General features: G+C 38.5%; 1 protein-coding gene across 1 annotated transcript in view; it reads right to left on the bottom strand.

The window, feature by feature from the left end:
- Positions 1–419: 419 nt before the first annotated feature.
- LOC139108060 (uncharacterized) overlaps positions 420–19,781 on the bottom strand; it is a 32,992-nt gene continuing 13,630 nt past the window's right edge. The window contains exons 2-4 of the mRNA XM_070666062.1: positions 1,036–1,115; positions 820–955; positions 420–620 (exon numbers count right to left, since the gene is read on the bottom strand). Coding sequence (XP_070522163.1) covers positions 495–620; positions 820–955; positions 1,036–1,115 — 342 coding nt within the window. The 3' untranslated portion in view covers positions 420–494. The remainder of the gene's footprint in view (positions 621–819; positions 956–1,035; positions 1,116–19,781) is intronic.

Genomic DNA, 19,781 nt, shown 5'->3' with positions numbered 1-19,781 from the left:
ATAGATATTCAATAGATGTTTTATGCTTATTCATGGATATTCCAATATCTACTAAGGCACATTTAATAGATATCTAATATATATTATTTTCTGTGTGGGTAATCTCACATATCAATATTAAACAAAATCGATAAATCAATCTGCATCATCTAGAGGCACGAAAACGAAAAGGACTTTTTTTGAGACGACGCTGATGACAAAGACGACGTTTCTTAATTTTATTTTACTCTCAAAATAAAACTTCGTTGTGTGATGCAGGTGTTTATTATTGAAAAGTCTTAACATGCGTGCACGCACACGTTTTTTTTATCGTTTTCAGATTTGCGGATGATAAGACAAGAAAAGAAACAATATATTAAAGGAAAGACGACAAAATTAAGTGGGATAATATAATAAAAGGTAATTGAACAGACGAGTAATATGTTTAAAAAGTTGTATCGATTGGTCAGTCATTTTTATGTGAATTGCTTCGACATGGTTTGGTGATCGTTAAATCAATAATCGTTCAAATATGTTGCACCTTTCGGGTTCTCCAACCGAATTCTGTTCTTGCCGTTTCTTAAATGGATTGAGTTTGATTCAAAGTTAGGTAAATAAACTTCATTGCTCCTGTAAAGAGTCTAAAAAAAGATGTCACCAATTAATTCTATCTGAATTAACGTATATTATAAAAATTCTTAATCTGTTTTTATTTTAGTTTTAAACAATTAATTTAATTAAACTAAAAAAAAATACATAGCAAATTAAACATTTCCTCAACTTTTTTTTAGGGTTTACAAATAATTTTATTAGTCCAAAATATCAAAAGTTTTAACTTACGTTGTCAAAAATCGCAATCATTAATCTGGGGACCCGACAATCTCCTTCGTCGCAATTTATAGCGCGCATAACAGGCAACGGTACAGAACGTTTTTTTGCCGCTACACCTCGGCAATCCGGGTGAAAAGGATACTTCCTGCAACAGCAATCCCGATTACATTTTACTCATTTTTTAGCGGAACAAAAAAAAATAGAGCTTATTAATGCGACACTTACCTGCAGTTCACTGCATCGACCCATGAATGATAATAGCACAGAAAAACAGCCAAAATGATTAAAAATCGCCGCACACATGTCTGAAAAAGAACAAAGATTACGCTCTGCGTAAATAATATTTTTTTTAAGTTTATTATTTTGCTTTGCTCCAAATTTTGTAATTCTTCCATTTGTTTGAAACTTAGGAAATCATTTCTTGTATATAGATTTAAAAATTATCGGTGCGGACTACTTTTCTCTACGAAGAACAATCGGTTATTTGAGACTCTTGATATTTACTCGATGTATTGATTATTGTTCTTGCAGACCGATATATTTATTCCGGGCCGTTACAAGCGCTTATCCGCTATCATAGTTTATATTTAAGTGAACAAGTTGTTACGATCGCGCTGTTGCTAGGTTCGAGTCAGAAGATAATTCCTTTTCAAAATCGTTTATATCATTGGCGGATCAATTTTTGTGGGGGACTTTTAACATGTTACGACTTATCGAGTAAAGTTCGCATCGATCATTATCGTTAAAAACGTCAGTACTTTTTAGTTCAACCGCTTCGAAAGTTATTCTGCTTAAAAAGTATCGGTACGGTTTCGCTTTGGATATTGCTTTGTCTTAGATATTGCGCCACACAAAAAAATTGCGCTTCGCTGTGCTCTCCGCTGTTTTCGAAAAATCCCACTTTGCAATCGTTTGCTTATACGGTACAATTCCAAGTTAAAGAAACTAATCTCGTGTATGTAATTGCTTTTGTCAAATTCCTTCTTTTTTTGTGTTGTATATTAATTATTATTGTATGTGCGTGGAGGAGAGAAGATAAAAAGAAAGAACAACTTGCTCGGCAGGCTTCTAGTTTGCTACTGCTCGTCTTTATTACAGCTCGTCTTGATTATTGCTCAGACAAAAGAGGGTAACTAATATCTTAAATGATAAGGAGCATCTTGATGCATTCTCTAACGCATCTCAACTCAGCTTTCTTTCTATATACTAATTTATAGCGCATATAACAATTATAATAAATAAGTTATAACTTTTGTGATTCTTCGGAACTCATTTAATTCTCTCCTCGATTTTGTCGTGATCCTTACGACATCATTTATTAATAAACTTTAGTTTTTATCTTATAAAAAGATCAGCGTGTCCGCACCAATACGTAAGGATAATTAAGAATGACGAAGGAAGAATGATCCGTGCAAAGTTATCAAAACATTAATGAATTCGTAATAAGTTTGCAGTACAAAGTACGCCAATCAATACTAAGTCGATTTTAACAAAATTGACATGACCAAATTGACGTCGACAACGTGCATAAGAGGATCGTGAAACCAGCTGTATTTCATCGCTCGCTATTAATGTAGCTGATTTTTTTATGACACTAAAATAAAGAAAAGCGTCTTTATGATAAAGTACAAAAATAGAATTGATCTTAACAAGTGACAGAAAATCACGGCTAATAATTATCTCGTTTGGTAGCACGGTTAAATAGCCGGCGTTCTTTTACGACAATGCTGGATTTGGCGCAAAATTGATATTCGCATCGCTATTTATTCACCAATGTGATAAAAATAATATAGGAAATACGGCGTCGACCAATTTGCAGCGTCGTGTTATTTCACCGAAGATAATCTCGTTGCGAGATTTTGTCCACGCTTCCTGGAGCTTTATTCAATTTCCTGCTTGTAACCGTGCTGGCAAAGGGGACAAGTCGTGAGCGAAGTAGATAAATAAATTTCGAAAAGCGTGTCTTGCACATGTTACGTCTCCGACTCCGCGTCTCTTTTTTTTGACGTATATTAAAATTTTAGTTAAGGGGAAGGTAGACCGTAGTCCATTGTAATATAAAAAAAAGGAATTTCAGAGTCCTTCAGAAAATGAATTCAATAGACGTTCACATATTCCGGACAATTTGTTGCGTGGAAGCATAAAAAACATGTAACAAATTGCGAACGGGCGCCAACAGGATGTCAGACAAAGAATTTGTCTAGACATAACACAAAAAATCAGAATTTAAGAGCTCATAAATATTTCAACTTTGATAACCTGTCTGTCATAGGAAAGGAAAAATAACTTTCTCTTAAAATTGTAATTGCGTACCGATCCCGAGCTTTAGAAAAACCAAGGGCGCGAGAGACCCGAAATTACCGGAGTATGTGACGCAGGCAAAGGCAATAAAGCTGGGTACCCATACGTCATATGGAAAGTAAGAGTTACCTAACCATCTCTCGATGGAAATGATAGAAAAATTCTGGAAGGCTCGGAAGGGGTAACTCGTTGAAGCGGGGGTGCTTCGTAGGCACATTACTTCCTTAAAACCAATGGATTTCGGGAACTCCTCACCAAAATCTAGAAACTAAGGGCGAAAACTTAAAATAGAGAAGGGATGAAGTGCGAGTGCCCAATAATTTTAAGATAGGAAAAGTGGAGGAATAAGCTCTGCAAATGAGAGATTAGAATCTCAGAAAAATGAAAATTTGGGAAGAGTCCTCCCCTTTTCCGAGCTTATAAAATCTTGTGCTCAGGCTGAGCACGCTCTCTTGCATCTTAGCTACTACCGAACAAGTTTTTCTAAAACCTCACGTGAGTGTCTTGAGTGTGCAAGCCAACCCGAAGAAGCAGTTTTGAAGATCTCCTAAAAGTAAGTTCCAACGATTTAATATGTACTTGGGCGAAAAAACACGATTCCACTAAATGTATTTATCTTAATTAATTGTTTTCAAGTATTGTCTGAGAGAAAGAAATGTCTGAGTCGAGCCTCCGCGGTTTTGATTTTGTGCTGATTGTTCCCGTGATTTGTTAAATGTGTGAGAATATCTGCTCCCGAACATCGGTTGAGACATGCTGTCGAAAAACTAGCGATTTTCTGTGGTCAACTCCGCGAAATATCGCTGGAACTTTGGCGACTGTTCTCAGCTAAAGAATCGGGAAGCGGTTCTCGCCAAAGACAGATTATGCGGAATCTTTCATGGCCGGATCGAGACCTTCGGAATTCGTCGATGACGAATCTCCTTCCCTCCATAGTTATTAAACATTCCAAAAATTCAATTCAGATTTAATTTTAATCAATTAATAATTTTAGTGGAATCTCAAAATAAGAAAACTTTGAGGAAGAGTCGGGCGCGGCGGAATAAGCAGATCAAAAATCTGAGAGAATTAGTCCGCCGCTTCTTCGTGCAATACCTGCTCGCGGCGGCACCTAGTGAAGAGGTATTTGTGTCTCCCGCGCGCCACGAGGAGAGACCTTGGTCTCCTCGTCCAGGCCCACCGCCACCATCTCCTATCCGCGGCGATCCGGAGCCGTTATTCGGCTATTTCCCAGAAGAAGAGGAGTCAGTTGCGAATCCTTCCGACGACCGAAATCTTTCGTCTCAGTCCACGGAGCCTGGATCGGAATTATTCCGCCCCACGACTCCTTCTTATACTCCAAATTCTTCCCTCATCTCTGAGCCACGGTTTCCCGGAGATGAGCCAAGAGCCTGCTCCTCTCCTCTTTCACCACCTCCTTTTCCCTTCGAACCTGAGGAAGCCGACTCTCTGGGTGAAGATGACTCAATCTCTCTCCCGGGAGTAGACTTCCCCGATCAACCTCCATCTCCAGTCCCGAGTATAGAGATCCTCGAGGAGCATCCAGAACCGAGAGAGGTTATAGATCCTCTCCTGGAGCTCCTCCGCAGGGCCTGTACTCCGTGGACAGATCCTGTCCCGGAAAGGGCCTTCTCCATCGGCCCTGACCACTTCGAGCCAGAAGAGATCAGGATTCAGGCAGCTCGGTCTGATCCTGATTCTCATTTCTTCATTTATTATCCCGGGGTGGAATTTCCTTTCCTGGCTCCGATGCGATTAATTGACCTCGTTTTCCCGAGATCCACCGCGAGGGTGGTGGAAATCGAAGAGGTCACAATAGATTAACACACACACATATACACACATGCACACCCTTACACCCATTTAAATATTGTAAAGAACTCAACACCGCAATGCTAAAATTATATTTACTCATTCGTACATTACCGTTCTCGTATTATTTGATTTGTAAAGTAAAAACTTTTACTCTATTTTTATATTTTAAATGAATTGTATGAGTTTTTTGAATTGTTTATTTGTCATCCATAGATTATTTTCAATTTTTTTGTAATTAGAGTCATTTATTTTTAATTAAATTGTTAATTAGTGTTATTAAAATCGTGGACTAATTATTTAATTATTACCCTAAACTATCCTGCCTAAGCGATCAATCACGCCCGGTTCTATCCCAGAGAATAAGGATTCATTTCCTTTCTCTAAAAAGAACCACTTACGCGCTCAATTGAAATCCGGAAAATAATCTGCGCGTAAAACGTGTAGATTCGAATTTCGAATCTCACATAAATTCGGTGGTACGTCACCTCCCTACCCTACCAGCACAGACCATTCCGAGGAATTCCTTCCAATTGATTAATTAAATAAAAATTAATCCTTCTGACGTAACATACCACTGATTTTTGGGGGCTCGTCCGGGATTGTTTGAGCGTGATTTTTCGCAAATGGATACTAGGGCAACGTCTGACAAGGCGGAAGTAGATAAAGCTTATAAAGCAGCGGTTGAACAAGCGGGTAAATCAAAACCTACACAATCACAAATACACACTTCGACACCCACTGCGGCCAAAATCCCACAATCCAAGCAATCTACTTCCTCACAAACCATCACAGAACGTGTATCTACTCCTTTACCCGATATATCCGAAGTAACGGAAGGATCTACTATTAAATTAGACGAGACACGATTACCTCTGGCGCCAAAGCGATTACAGGCATATTATAGTAAAATTGAACCCGCGAAAGAAGTTAAGAAAATGGCGAATCCGAATCCGTTCGCCACGTTAAAATACGCCGTTGAGGCGGTCCCCTTCTTTGATGGCAAAAACATCTCGATAAATTATTTTATTGAGGGATGTGAAGAGGCGAAAAATATGCTGCCCGCAGAGGCTGAGGAGCAGTTCACTAAAGTAATTAGGACGCGAATAACCGGTGAAGCTCGGCGGACGATTCAAGGGATGGAATTTGAAACCGTAGCTCAGCTAACGAAATATTTAGAAAATATTTTCGGGCAAGATAAAAACGTTTATCAGTTACAAGGAGAATTAGGGAGAATTTACCAGAAAAATGAAGAAGACGTCATCACGTACGCTAATAGAGTACGTCTTCTAGGGAATAGAATCATGGACGTGCATAAAAGAATGACAGACGATTATGCACAATTAACAGAAATCAGAAACTCTTTAGAAAAGGATGTCTGTAAATGTTTTATTCGTGGATTAAAATCAGAAATCGAACAAAGAGTAAAAAGAGATCTAGGCGTCCATGAAACTGTTACCGACGCTCTAGACATTGAAAGAGAATTGCGTGAAATTAATGATCTACGTCACGGTAAAATCTCATCTACTTCAAAACCCTTGAATATTGACCGTCCTAGAGAAATTTGCCAGCTGTGCCTCAAAGAAGGGCATGCTGCCTCAACATGTAAAAAATTAGCTTCCCATACGGGTAATTATTTTAGTTTACCTAACGAAATTTTAGTCTGCCAAATCTGTAAAAAACGCGGGCACAGTGCGGATAAATGTCGTCAACGCGAAACAAATAATCGTCGATTTATAAATATTATTCAAGAAAATAAATCGAATTGCCAACTATGTAATAAATCGGGGCATAACGCGAAGAATTGCCGATTTAATAATAGCAACCAGAATAGGACAGTGTTAATTTGCCAATGGTGCGAAAAATCGGGACATACCGCGAATAATTGCTGGAAAAAACAGCAAGAATCCAGAATTACTGGGCAAAAACCGCGAACAGTGTGTCAAATCTGCGATGGATTCGGCCATTCAGCAAAAGAATGTCGAAATAATGCGAGGCAGAATAACTCTAAAGAAACAGAGTATTGTCGTTATTGTAAGAAAGATGGCCACGTGTTAGAAAACTGCGAACTTAGAATTACTAACAATAAAAGGCGTGAAGCAATGAATGCGGGAAACGCCGGTGGCCCCTCCAAGACGGGTGTGCAGCAGGGGTCCGGACGGATCTCACACCCTGTAGTATCGGTCCGGAAATGAGTCAAAGAATAGAGCCTGAAATTCGGCCGGTTACCGTAAATTTAGATAGGCATAGTCATGTACCCACGATTCAAGTAAAATTAAACAATCAGAATCGAAACGCGACTTTCATGTTAGATACTGGATCAGGTCCGAATATAATAAAAGAAAATTTAATCTCTGATAAATTAAAAATTGATTACGGGAATATTTTAAGATTAAACGGTATAAATGATTATCCAGTATATACTCTCGGTAGAGTAATAATGCCGCTATTTAAAAAACGAGTAATATTTCATATAGTCTCCAAAGATTTTCCCATTTCGCAAGCCGGAATATTAGGAAACGATTTCTTTAAACAAACAAATTCGCGAATTGACTATGCCGAAGGACATTTAGAAATATCGGGAGAAAGAATTTCATTTTCGACCCCTGAAACAATAACCGTCCCACCGCAAACCGAATCTCTATTCTTTGTACGCATTTCTAATCCGGAAATTGAAATCGGATATATACCGCGAATGAAAGTCATCCACGGTATTTATCTGGGAGATACCGTCGCCAGGAATAAAGACGGAAAGGCCTATCTGCATATAATAAGTACACTGAACGAACCCATTGAAGTTCAGGTACCTACAATACAGTTACAACCATTAAGTAAAATGCAGGCGGAAAGCATCGAGGGAAACAATGAAGAATGGCAGACCGTTGAAATGTCACGAGACCCCGAGGTTAAACAAACCCATGACGGAGTAAATCACGATAGCAACGATCTCTGTCATCAGGATTTCTTCGATGAAAAAATTCTTGAAGACAATATCCAAAGAAAAAGTAAAATAAAAACTACGCAGGAGAAGGATGCAAAGACATCGCCTGGTAGAAAATTAACCACGCAGGAGAAGGATGCAAAGACATCGCCTGGTGGGGACCACGATAAATCTAGAAAAGGGGGAAATTTCCAAACCCCGTCCAAAAATGAAAAATATAAAAATTCACTTACCCAGGAGAAGGATGCCAAGACATCGCCGGGAAGTAAAATAAATAAAGAGGTAAATCTCCAAACCTCATTAAAAGAATCTAAAATTTCCAGAGATTCTAATCCTGTCGATCGTGAGGAGGGAAATTTCCAAACCTCACTGCGCGATACGACTTCCTCCAAATCCAAAAAGGATCCTTTAAAAATGATAAAAGAATTAAAATTTCCGCGAGTCAAAGAACCCGGAAATAATAGAGATACTTCCTCTCATATTACCTTCGAAGAATTAGCGAAGAAGTTACATTTATACGATAAATGTAAAATTAATAATAATAAAAATCAATTAATGATTAATAAACCGTCTTCAAGAATATCAGACTGCATGGAAAAACAATCTCAGCAAATAATAAAAGAATCCACGATTATCCGTCCAAATAAAAGGGAAAGAAAAGATAAAATAAGTGCGCAATGCTTAGCCATAATTAACGAACAGGGAAATAAGCGCCTTTCTGAAATAATGGAATTACTTCGTTTGGATCATGTGAGCGCTTCTGAAAGAGAGAATGTAACGAATCTCGTCAAAAGCAGCCAGGATAGATTCCACATACCCGGAGAAATGCTGACCTTCACTCAGGTACTGCAGCATCAAATACCCACAACAGATGATCAACCGATTAACACCAGGCAGTATCGATTTCCGCAGAAGCATAAGGAAGAAATAAATAAGCAGGTAGACGAGCTGTTGAAAGGAAAAATTATTAAACCTTCACAGTCGCCATACAACACGCCAATATGGATCGTGCCAAAGAAGGACGACTCACAAGGAAATAAGCGATGGAGAATGGTACTGGACTTTAGGAGCCTCAACGAAAAAACAATCGGAGACGCCTACCCACTGCCGAATATCGTCGATATACTGGATCAATTAGGCGGAGCACGATACTTCTCCGTCTGCGATCTAGCGTCCGGATTTCATCAAATAAAAATGGATCCGAAGGATAGCCATAAAACGGCTTTCACAACTCCGTTCGGGCATTATGAATTCGAAAGAATGCCCTTCGGATTAAAAAACGCGCCTGCAACTTTCCAGAGATTAATGGATCTCGTATTAACAGGATTGCAGGGCCGTGAATTATTTGTATATATGGATGATATAGTCATATATGCAAAAACATTAGAGGAACATGAGAGGAAATATAATTTATTAATACAGCGATTGCGAGAAGCGAACCTAAAATTACAACCAGATAAGTGTGAATTTTTAAAACCAAAAGTAACTTATCTTGGTCATGTAATTAGCAAAGACGGCGTAACTCCAGATCCGAAAAAGCTGGAAGCTGTTAAATTATTTCCACGACCTAAAACGCCTAAAAATATTAAACAATTTTTAGGCTTGGCGGGATACTACCGACGGTTCATACCAAGCTTCTCGAAATTAGCTAAACCCCTGACTGTATTATTAAAAAATGACACAGCATTCGAATGGACTTCAAATCAAGAGGAAGCATTCGAATTATTAAAACAAAAATTATGCGAGGAACCAGTATTACAATATCCGGATTTCTCACAACCATTTATATTAACTACGGACGCCTCAGGACTTGCAGTAGGAGGAATTTTATCTCAAGGAAAAATTAACAAAGATCAACCGGTGGCATATGCATCTCGTACACTGACAGACAATGAAGTAAAGTACGATACATATGAAAAAGAGGCGTTAGCTATTGTATACTGCGTTAAGCATTTTCGGCCATACCTATACGGCCGGAAATTTACCTTAGTTACGGATCACAAACCGTTGCTCTGGTTTAAACATGCTCAAGATGCTAATATGCGCATACTTCGGTGGCGACTAAAATTAGCAGAGTATGACTACGACGTAGTATATAAAGCTGGGAAAACCAATGTAAACGCGGATGCATTGTCTAGGAATCCAGTAGAAGAAATACCGTGTAATATAATTAATCCTGCAAAGAAATTAAATCCGAATAATCCTAAGGACGCCGAATTAATTGCACAAATGCTGGAGGAATCAGATAACGATAGCGAAGAAGACGACGATTACAAATTATATTTATCTGATGAGGAAGAAATAGAAAAGGAAATTAATAAAAATGAAATAAGCAAAAATGATTCGGTACCTTTTACAGATCAAGAATTAAGAGAGCCATCACAGGAAATCGTGGAACAGGCATTAATTCATGATCCACCAACGGAACGTAGGATCCAGACACGAAGCCAAACGGCAAAGAAGGAAAGAATGGAAAAATTAAAAGAAAATATAACTGAAAAGGAAAACGAACAAATAGAAGAACTTGAAATTCAAAAGGAGGACCCCGACGAAGGAAAAAGTGACGACGGAAGTGAAAGCGAAAGTGAAACGGACGAAAGTAAAAATTTACCTGTTATCACCGACATACAAGATATACCTAATAATATAATCGAAACACGTGATTTGTTATTTCTGCGAAAAGATAATATCACATATTTTACAGACACCGAGGGAAACCCTTTAGATTCAGGTTCTCAAAAATTATTTGAAAGAAATGAACTACCGAAAATAAGAACGCTAAGCTTAGGCGAAGCACAACCAATTAAGTATAAAAAATACTATCACATTATTTTACCGATCAGCGAGGGAGTCCGCGAAGGACCAACTTTAACTCTGCAACACGTATCCACAGCTATTAAAAATCTGCGAGCTATCTCCGAAGAATTAAATTTACAAACAATTAGTATCGCGAAAACTGATTTAGTAAACAACGTACCATGGAGCGAAATCAAAAATCTATTACACATAATTTTCTTAAATTCACCTACAAAATTAATAATTTGCAACGGATCAATAAAATATCCTCCCAGAGATCTCCGGTCGTCGATAATCGGAGAAATGCATTGTTCACCAACGGGAGGACACCGCGGAGTAAATAAAACATACAATAGAATTAAACACAAGTATTATTGGGAGAATTTAAAACAGGAAGTTCAACTGTATATTCAACAATGTCTACAGTGTCAGTTAAAAAAATTAGTCAGGGTAAAAACTAAACAGCCCATGCTAATAACTGACACACCGGGAACTTCTTTCGATAAAATTGCTATGGATATTGTGGGGCCTCTACCAAAAACTGACAGAGGAAATGAATATATCTTGACCATGCAAGATCAATTAACAAAATTCTGCATGGGCATACCTCTACAAAACCAGACATCTGAAACAATAGCCGAAGTATTCGTAGACAGATTTGTTTGTGTAATGGGAGCTCCGAAAGCAATATTGACCGACCAAGGTAGAAATTTTATAAGTGATTTAATTAAAAAGGTAGCGAAAATATTTAGGATACGAAAATTTCGAACAACAGCATTTCACCCACAATCCAACGGATCTTTGGAAAGATCTCATCATGCTCTTGGCGAATATTTAAAACAATACGCAAATGAGCAAAAGGAATGGGATAAGTGGGTCGGACTTGCTATGTTTAATTACAACACCTGTGTACATGAAGCCACGAAACATACACCGTATGAATTAGTATTCGGAAAAATAGCTAGAGTACCGACGGACGAACCTCTCGGTCCGGAGGAAAAGTTAGCTAGCTACGACGATTATTTAATAGGCCTCGTTACACAGCTCCATAATTTACAAACAAACGCCTTCAAGAATGTAACAGAAGCAAAAGAAAAATCTAAGAAACTTTACGACAGGAAAATAAATCCGAAAACTTTTAAGCCCGGAGACTACGTATTTTTATTGAAAGGACCGAAGCCCGGTAAATTCGGTAATCAATACACTGGGCCTCATGAAGTTTTAGAAATTTTGAATAAAAATAACGTGAGGATAAGAATTAAGAAAAATACAAAAGTTGTGCACCCGAATAGGCTACGAGTATCATACATAAAACCGAATGAATGAAAATAAAATTGTATTTTCAGATGGATTCGAGATTTAAATGGATTATCGGCGCGATTGTCTTCATGCACGTTTCTGAAATAAACGGAATAATTGGCTACGATTGTGGATCTGCGAATTTGAATATTACGACTCTATCATTATTAGACGTTGAAAATTGCAATATACCATTAACTCAACCTCAAGTAGACCGAACTTATATACAGCTGCTTCAAATATCAAAATTCGAAGGATTGCAAGTGATACAATGCAAAGTATCAATTAATCGACACGTATATTACTGTGGAATGCATTCACATACTTCAATTGTGACTAACGGACAAGCTGAATACGTTTTCGAAACCACAGCAGATCAATGCAAAAAGATGCATGCAACCGGATCATTTTCTTTCTCTACTTATACACATGTTTATGGATTAAAAGTGAATCAAACAATAATGCGACCAGTTACACTCGCAGGAACAACAAGTATGGACGGACAATGCTCAGGCAGTTATTACTCTGATCCGTATGGCAGCTGGCACAATGTCGTAGTGCAAGCCATAATTACCATTACTTTAACCACTCACCAAGCAACTGTTAATTTAGAAACAAATCAGATTCGATTACGATCCGGAACCGCCTGTACTTATGCAGATAATAACTGCATAGATATCGACGGAGGTTACACATTTTGGCAAACATTACCGACTGATTATTGTAAATTCAATAATTATGACATTCTATACGAAGGATACGCTAACCGAATGCTCGATACACTCTATGAAAAACCACAAATTGTATATTCATTATCAACTAACGACGTAACTTTTGCTTTAACTAAAACAGGAGAAGAACCTTTATGCGGATATACATTAATAAAAACAGAACATCCTAAACTGCTTATTTTAGAAACCACAAAAGGAGAATCATTCGCACGCAAACGACCATTACCCGTTGAGAATTTAGATATATTTACTTATGTGAATTCAAAATTTGTATACGTGGAAAAACATATCCGATCTCAGATGAATTCTCTGTATCGAGATGTGTTAAAACAACGCTGTAATTTAGAACAGCAAGTATTAAAAAATGCATTGAGTATTGCCGTTAATTCACCCGATGAATTTGCATATCAAATAATGAAAGGACCTGGCTATATGGCCGTAATATCAGGCGAAGTTGTACATATAATTAAATGCACGCCAGTAGATGTTAAAATTCAGCATGTAAGAGAGTGTTATTCCGAGCTACCGGTATTAAGAAGTAACGATACATATTTCTTGTCACCACGAACGCACATATTGACGAAAACTGGAACTCAAATTTCATGTAACCGAGTAATTCCTCCGATGTATTTCTTGAATGACGGATGGTATCGAATGATACCTACGCCAGAACGAACATTACCTCCAATAACAATCAAGCCAATGACTAAACCTACATGGCATTATACAAATCCAGGATCCTTAGCGGCCAGCGGAATTTACAGTGAAAAAGATCTCGAACATCTGAGAGATCATATAATGTTCCCTGCCGAACGACCCGCGTTACTTAACACAGTAGCAAGGGGAGTAATGGGAGAAGCTACGTCGATCCATGGAGGATTAATTTCTAACCTCATGGACGAGGCATCAATAGAAAAAGTAGCCACCTCCGCATGGAATAAAATGTGGAGTAAGTTTTTGATTTTTGGAAATGTCAGTGCCGGAATGCTGGGAATATTCCTATGTATTCGCGGAATTAAATTAATACTCGATACTCTTGTTCATGGGTATGCATTACATACAGTATACGGATGGTCATTATATTTAATCGGAGCCATCTGGGACTCGTTAACTCAACTCTTACTACATCTGGGAGAAAAGAGACCAAGATATGAGAAACCTAGTGCACCCGTAATGCCGGAACAAGAGAATTTGAAACAAATACATAATGATTTATATCCAGTTGAAGAATCTGGAACAAATCATGAAGCAGACACGGAACGACGCTATCCACTTTTACCTGCCCGGGAAAATGCAACTTATTCTCTGGAGTTAAAACATTAAAATTTCAGCCGTTATATTTTTTTTTTCCTCATGTATTTCCGTACATGCAACGTTTTTTTATTCTTATGCAACAATTTGACATCAAGTATTTCTCTTATTATTTTACCCTTTTACTAAAGCCTACTTGTTTTTAGAATAAGAAGAAAGAAGATTTAATTGCAAAATGGAGGCTACAATTCCAACAATTAACACCTACCATTTAACTCGATCGTTCCTGGAGGCCATGGTGTTGGAGGTGGAATCGCCCACGTTGTTCTGGGTGAAACTAAAAAACGGGCAGGACGAGTTGAACGAACTCCTAGACTACCTAACTATGAGAATGAAGAGGATCGGGACGAAGCTCACAATGGCGCCCGATCGTGTTCATGTCGGGACTCTGGTTGCCGTAAAGGAGGGGAGACGGTGGCAGCGAGGGATCATCACGGAGGTGACGTCTCACACTGACGTCACCATCCATCTAAAGGACTGGGGGCGGAAGATACATCGCCGCAAGTTCGACTGTTGCCACCTCGAGAACCGATTTAGGGAGCAGCCATGGCAGGCCATTCCGTGCGGGGCGCATGGGATCCGGCCAGTGTCCCCCACCGGCTGGACGGAGAGGGACATCATCCTTACTAAGGCCCTAATAGAGAAAGAGTGGGGAGAAATAAGGATCCGGCGGGCCTCGGGGGGAGAGTTCGCCGAGGTGGACTTTTCAACCCACCGGCCGGACGACTTCCGGAGGCATGACCTCGCCCATGCATTGGAACAGGCAGAAGCGGCACTAAGAAGCTCCAATGTAATCATAAATCATATAATAGGGCCAAATAATGTAATAGAACGGCCAGAATTTAGGAAGATAAGGTCCCCAGGATCTCTGTAGTAAATTCTAATAAAACATTTTTATAATTTTAAATTGCGTACTAGTAATATTGATACTCCTAAGGATGTATTAGTTGATAAGCAAAATATTAGGCTATCATTTTTTTTTTCTTCCTCATGAAACTAATCACTTAAGTCAAAAATTGCACACATATATATATATAAAAAAAAAGAAAAAAAGAAAAAAAATAATAATAATAATAAAAAAAAAAACCTTAGTAACGTAAGAAAAAAAGAGATTGCAGAAAAAGAAAAAGGAGGACACAGTAGTTCCACTTAAGGAGGAGTGGAGGGGAGAAGGCCACGCGTCAGTCGGAAAAGCGTGTAGCCAAACCAAAAATGAGCGGTCAGGAGACCATTCATCAAAATGTTCAATAGACCCCAAATTTGAGTGTAGTGTTGGAAGGAACACACACATAATGGTGAGCGAAAAAAAAACGCCACATTGTTCTGTTTCAAATTTGACAAGGTCAAGAACAATCCTAAGCTATTAAAATCAAACCTGACTAATGGAGATTTAATCTCTAAAAGAAGTCTCCCGTGTAGCGTCAAAATCTATTCGTTCCAGAAACGAAAGAAAAATAAAAATAAACCTTGGCCTGCAATCACTTATAGTCGACATAGGAAATACTATTAGAATTTCGTTTAAAAAAATTTTTTTTTATATATATATGTACAGAGAAATGAACAAATTGAAAATTTTTCTAAAATATCTATATATAAAATGATAGCCTAAAAAGAAAAAATGTAAGATCCTAGAACTAAGTATGAAACTACGAAAAAAAGAGAACTCTTTATTTTATGCAAATGTTGTGAATTAAAACCCCAACATTTGTCTAAGTCGGGGGGTGTTACGTCTCCGACTCCGCGTCTCTTTTTTTCGACGTATATTAAAATTTTAGTTAAGGGGAAGGTAGACCGTAGTCCATTGTAATATAAAAAAGGAATTTCAGAGTCCTTCAGAAAATGAATTCAATAGACGTTCACATATTCCGGACAATTTGTTGCGTGGAAGCATAAAAAACATGTAACAAATTGCGAACGGGCGCCAACAGGATGTCAGACAAAGAATTTGTCTAGACATAACACAAAAAATCAGAATTTAAGAGCTCATAAATATTTCAACTTTGATAACCTGTCTGTCATAGGAAAGGAAAAATAACTTTCTTTTAAAAATTGTAATTGCGTACCGATCCCGAGCTTTAGAAAAACCAAGGGCGCGAGAGACCCGAAATTACCGGAGTATGTGACGCAGGCAAAGGCAATAAAGCTGGGTACCCATACGTCATATGGAAAGTAAGAGTTACCTAACCATCTCTCGATGGAAATGATAGAAAAATTCTGGAAGGCTCGGAAGGGGTAACTCGTTGAAGCGGGGGTGCTTCGTAGGCACATTACTTCCTTAAAACCAATGGATTTCGGGAACTCCTCACCAAAATCTAGAAACTAAGGGCGAAAACTTAAAATAGAGAAGGGATGAAGTGCGAGTGCCCAATAATTTTAAGATAGGAAAAGTGGAGGAATAAGCTCTGCAAATGAGAGATTAGAATCTCAGAAAAATGAAAATTTGGGAAGAGTCCTCCCCTTTTCCGAGCTTATAAAATCTTGTGCTCAGGCTGAGCACGCTCTCTTGCATCTTAGCTACTACCGAACAAGTTTTTCTAAAACCTCACGTGAGTGTCTTGAGTGTGCAAGCCAACCCGAAGAAGCAGTTTTGAAGATCTCCTAAAAGTAAGTTCCAACGATTTAATATGTACTTGGGCGAAAAAACACGATTCCACTAAATGTATTTATCTTAATTAATTGTTTTCAAGTATTGTCTGAGAGAAAGAAATGTCTGAGTCGAGCCTCCGCGGTTTTGATTTTGTGCTGATTGTTCCCGTGATTTGTTAAATGTGTGAGAATATCTGCTCCCGAACATCGGTTGAGACATGCTGTCGAAAAACTAGCGATTTTCTGTGGTCAACTCCGCGAAATATCGCTGGAACTTTGGCGACTGTTCTCAGCTAAAGAATCGGGAAGCGGTTCTCGCCAAAGACAGATTATGCGGAATCTTTCATGGCCGGATCGAGACCTTCGGAATTCGTCGATGACGAATCTCCTTCCCTCCATAGTTATTAAACATTCCAAAAATTCAATTCAGATTTAATTTTAATCAATTAATAATTTTAGTGGAATCTCAAAATAAGAAAACTTTGAGGAAGAGTCGGGCGCGGCGGAATAAGCAGATCAAAAATCTGAGAGAATTAGTCCGCCGCTTCTTCGTGCAATACCTGCTCGCGGCGGCACCTAGTGAAGAGGTATTTGTGTCTCCCGCGCGCCACGAGGAGAGACCTTGGTCTCCTCGTCCAGGCCCACCGCCACCATCTCCTATCCGCGGCGATCCGGAGCCGTTATTCGGCTATTTCCCAGAAGAAGAGGAGTCAGTTGCGAATCCTTCCGACGACCGAAATCTTTCGTCTCAGTCCACGGAGCCTGGATCGGAATTATTCCGCCCCACGACTCCTTCTTATACTCCAAATTCTTCCCTCATCTCTGAGCCACGGTTTCCCGGAGATGAGCCAAGAGCCTGCTCCTCTCCTCTTTCACCACCTCCTTTTCCCTTCGAACCTGAGGAAGCCGACTCTCTGGGTGAAGATGACTCAATCTCTCTCCCGGGAGTAGACTTCCCCGATCAACCTCCATCTCCAGTCCCGAGTATAGAGATCCTCGAGGAGCATCCAGAACCGAGAGAGGTTATAGATCCTCTCCTGGAGCTCCTCCGCAGGGCCTGTACTCCGTGGACAGATCCTGTCCCGGAAAGGGCCTTCTCCATCGGCCCTGACCACTTCGAGCCAGAAGAGATCAGGATTCAGGCAGCTCGGTCTGATCCTGATTCTCATTTCTTCATTTATTATCCCGGGGTGGAATTTCCTTTCCTGGCTCCGATGCGATTAATTGACCTCGTTTTCCCGAGATCCACCGCGAGGGTGGTGGAAATCGAAGAGGTCACAATAGATTAACACACACACATATACACACATGCACACCCTTACACCCATTTAAATATTGTAAAGAACTCAACACCGCAATGCTAAAATTATATTTACTCATTCGTACATTACCGTTCTCGTATTATTTGATTTGTAAAGTAAAAACTTTTACTCTATTTTTATATTTTAAATGAATTGTATGAGTTTTTTGAATTGTTTATTTGTCATCCATAGATTATTTTCAATTTTTTTGTAATTAGAGTCATTTATTTTTAATTAAATTGTTAATTAGTGTTATTAAAATCGTGGACTAATTATTTAATTATTACCCTAAACTATCCTGCCTAAGCGATCAATCACGCCCGGTTCTATCCCAGAGAATAAGGATTCATTTCCTTTCTCTAAAAAGAACCACTTACGCGCTCAATTGAAATCCGGAAAATAATCTGCGCGTAAAACGTGTAGATTCGAATTTCGAATCTCACATAAATTCGGTGGTACGTCACCTCCCTACCCTACCAGCACAGACCATTCCGAGGAATTCCTTCCAATTGATTAATTAAATAAAAATTAATCCTCCTGACGTAACACACACAAAGCCAAACTAATTTTGAATTTCATTTATCCAATGCAAATTGGTATAATAATTGCGCAATATTGTATAATCAATAATATCGCATTTGATCATGTTTAACATTAAATCGCATCGAAGCTGAATAGTCAGCGCGTTTTGCTCCGCGCGCGTTACGTAATAGAGCAGTCAATGGACTTTGACTGTTGCGTAAATTCATTTTTAGATTGGAAAAATATTCGATTCCAAATCTCTTAGCTATAATCGGTGAGATTTAGGTTTACACACTCGTATGTCTCTTGTTATAAAAAATTCATGGAGTTTTCATTTCCAGCAACTAATTTATTGTTTAATAGAATTATAAAGCAAGAACTTAAAGTATAGCGGTATGTAAATTAAAAAAAAAAATTTTATTTTTTTAGATTATGTAGTGTTGGAAGTAATTCTACAAATTTTTTAAAGCAATTTTTCCAAATTATGTTAAAAGAATTGTTAAGTTAATTTTGAATTTCGCACTTATGTATGGGCTTTATAACTAGATGGCACGAGTGTTTCTCCTTGACAACGGTTTTGTTGACTTCTTTAGCAACGATCTCGCGCATTTTTTTCTTTACTATTTTATCTTTACTTTATCTTGTTAGATTGTACAGCGCAGACGCATTTTGGAAAGTTTGTGCGTCGAGTGCATCCGTGCTAACACTGCGTACCCAAGCCTGGCCAGGCTATTTGCGAATTGCGAGCCCTTCTTGCGTTTGCTGCCGAATAGCGTCTTTCCACTCATGCGGAACTCAGATAAGTGCGATACGGTCTATAACGACCGGTTCTTGTTTCCTCGTATGAGAGGACCGCTTTTTATTATTATTTGCATTCTGCTTTTCTTATTATTTATAATTGCCTGTTATTTCTTTTATATTTTTGTTAAATATATTTAATTTATTACATTTTACTATCAAGTGTTTGCCTTTCTGTTATTTAATTGTGACCCCTACTCTGCGCGACTTGTAGCGCAGGCTGGACACCATCAACGTCCACATATATAAACATTTTACTCTTTTGACATCCGTGTTTGCGCCAAGTGGTACGATTGCAACTTCTTCACAAAATGAAAAATATTTCCGGGAATTAAAGAACTTGATTTTGAAAGATGATCAAAATCTTCGAATTGATAAGTTCTTGATTAAACCCATACAATCGATTTCTGGAACAAAGAAACTCCTAAGAATTTTTTGCGAATCCACTGTCAATGAAGAGGATTAGACAATGATACGGATCAGACGTTGCAACATCGACGGGAAAACCAGGGAATTGTACATCGGGTCAATATACATGCCTTATAACTCCCCGGAATCACCGCTGTAGGAAAG

The sequence above is a fragment of the Cardiocondyla obscurior genome, linkage group LG14 (assembly GCF_019399895.1).
Source record: "Cardiocondyla obscurior isolate alpha-2009 linkage group LG14, Cobs3.1, whole genome shotgun sequence".
Taxonomy (NCBI): domain Eukaryota; kingdom Metazoa; phylum Arthropoda; class Insecta; order Hymenoptera; family Formicidae; genus Cardiocondyla; species Cardiocondyla obscurior.
This window is presented reverse-complemented; position numbering and strand designations above follow the sequence as displayed.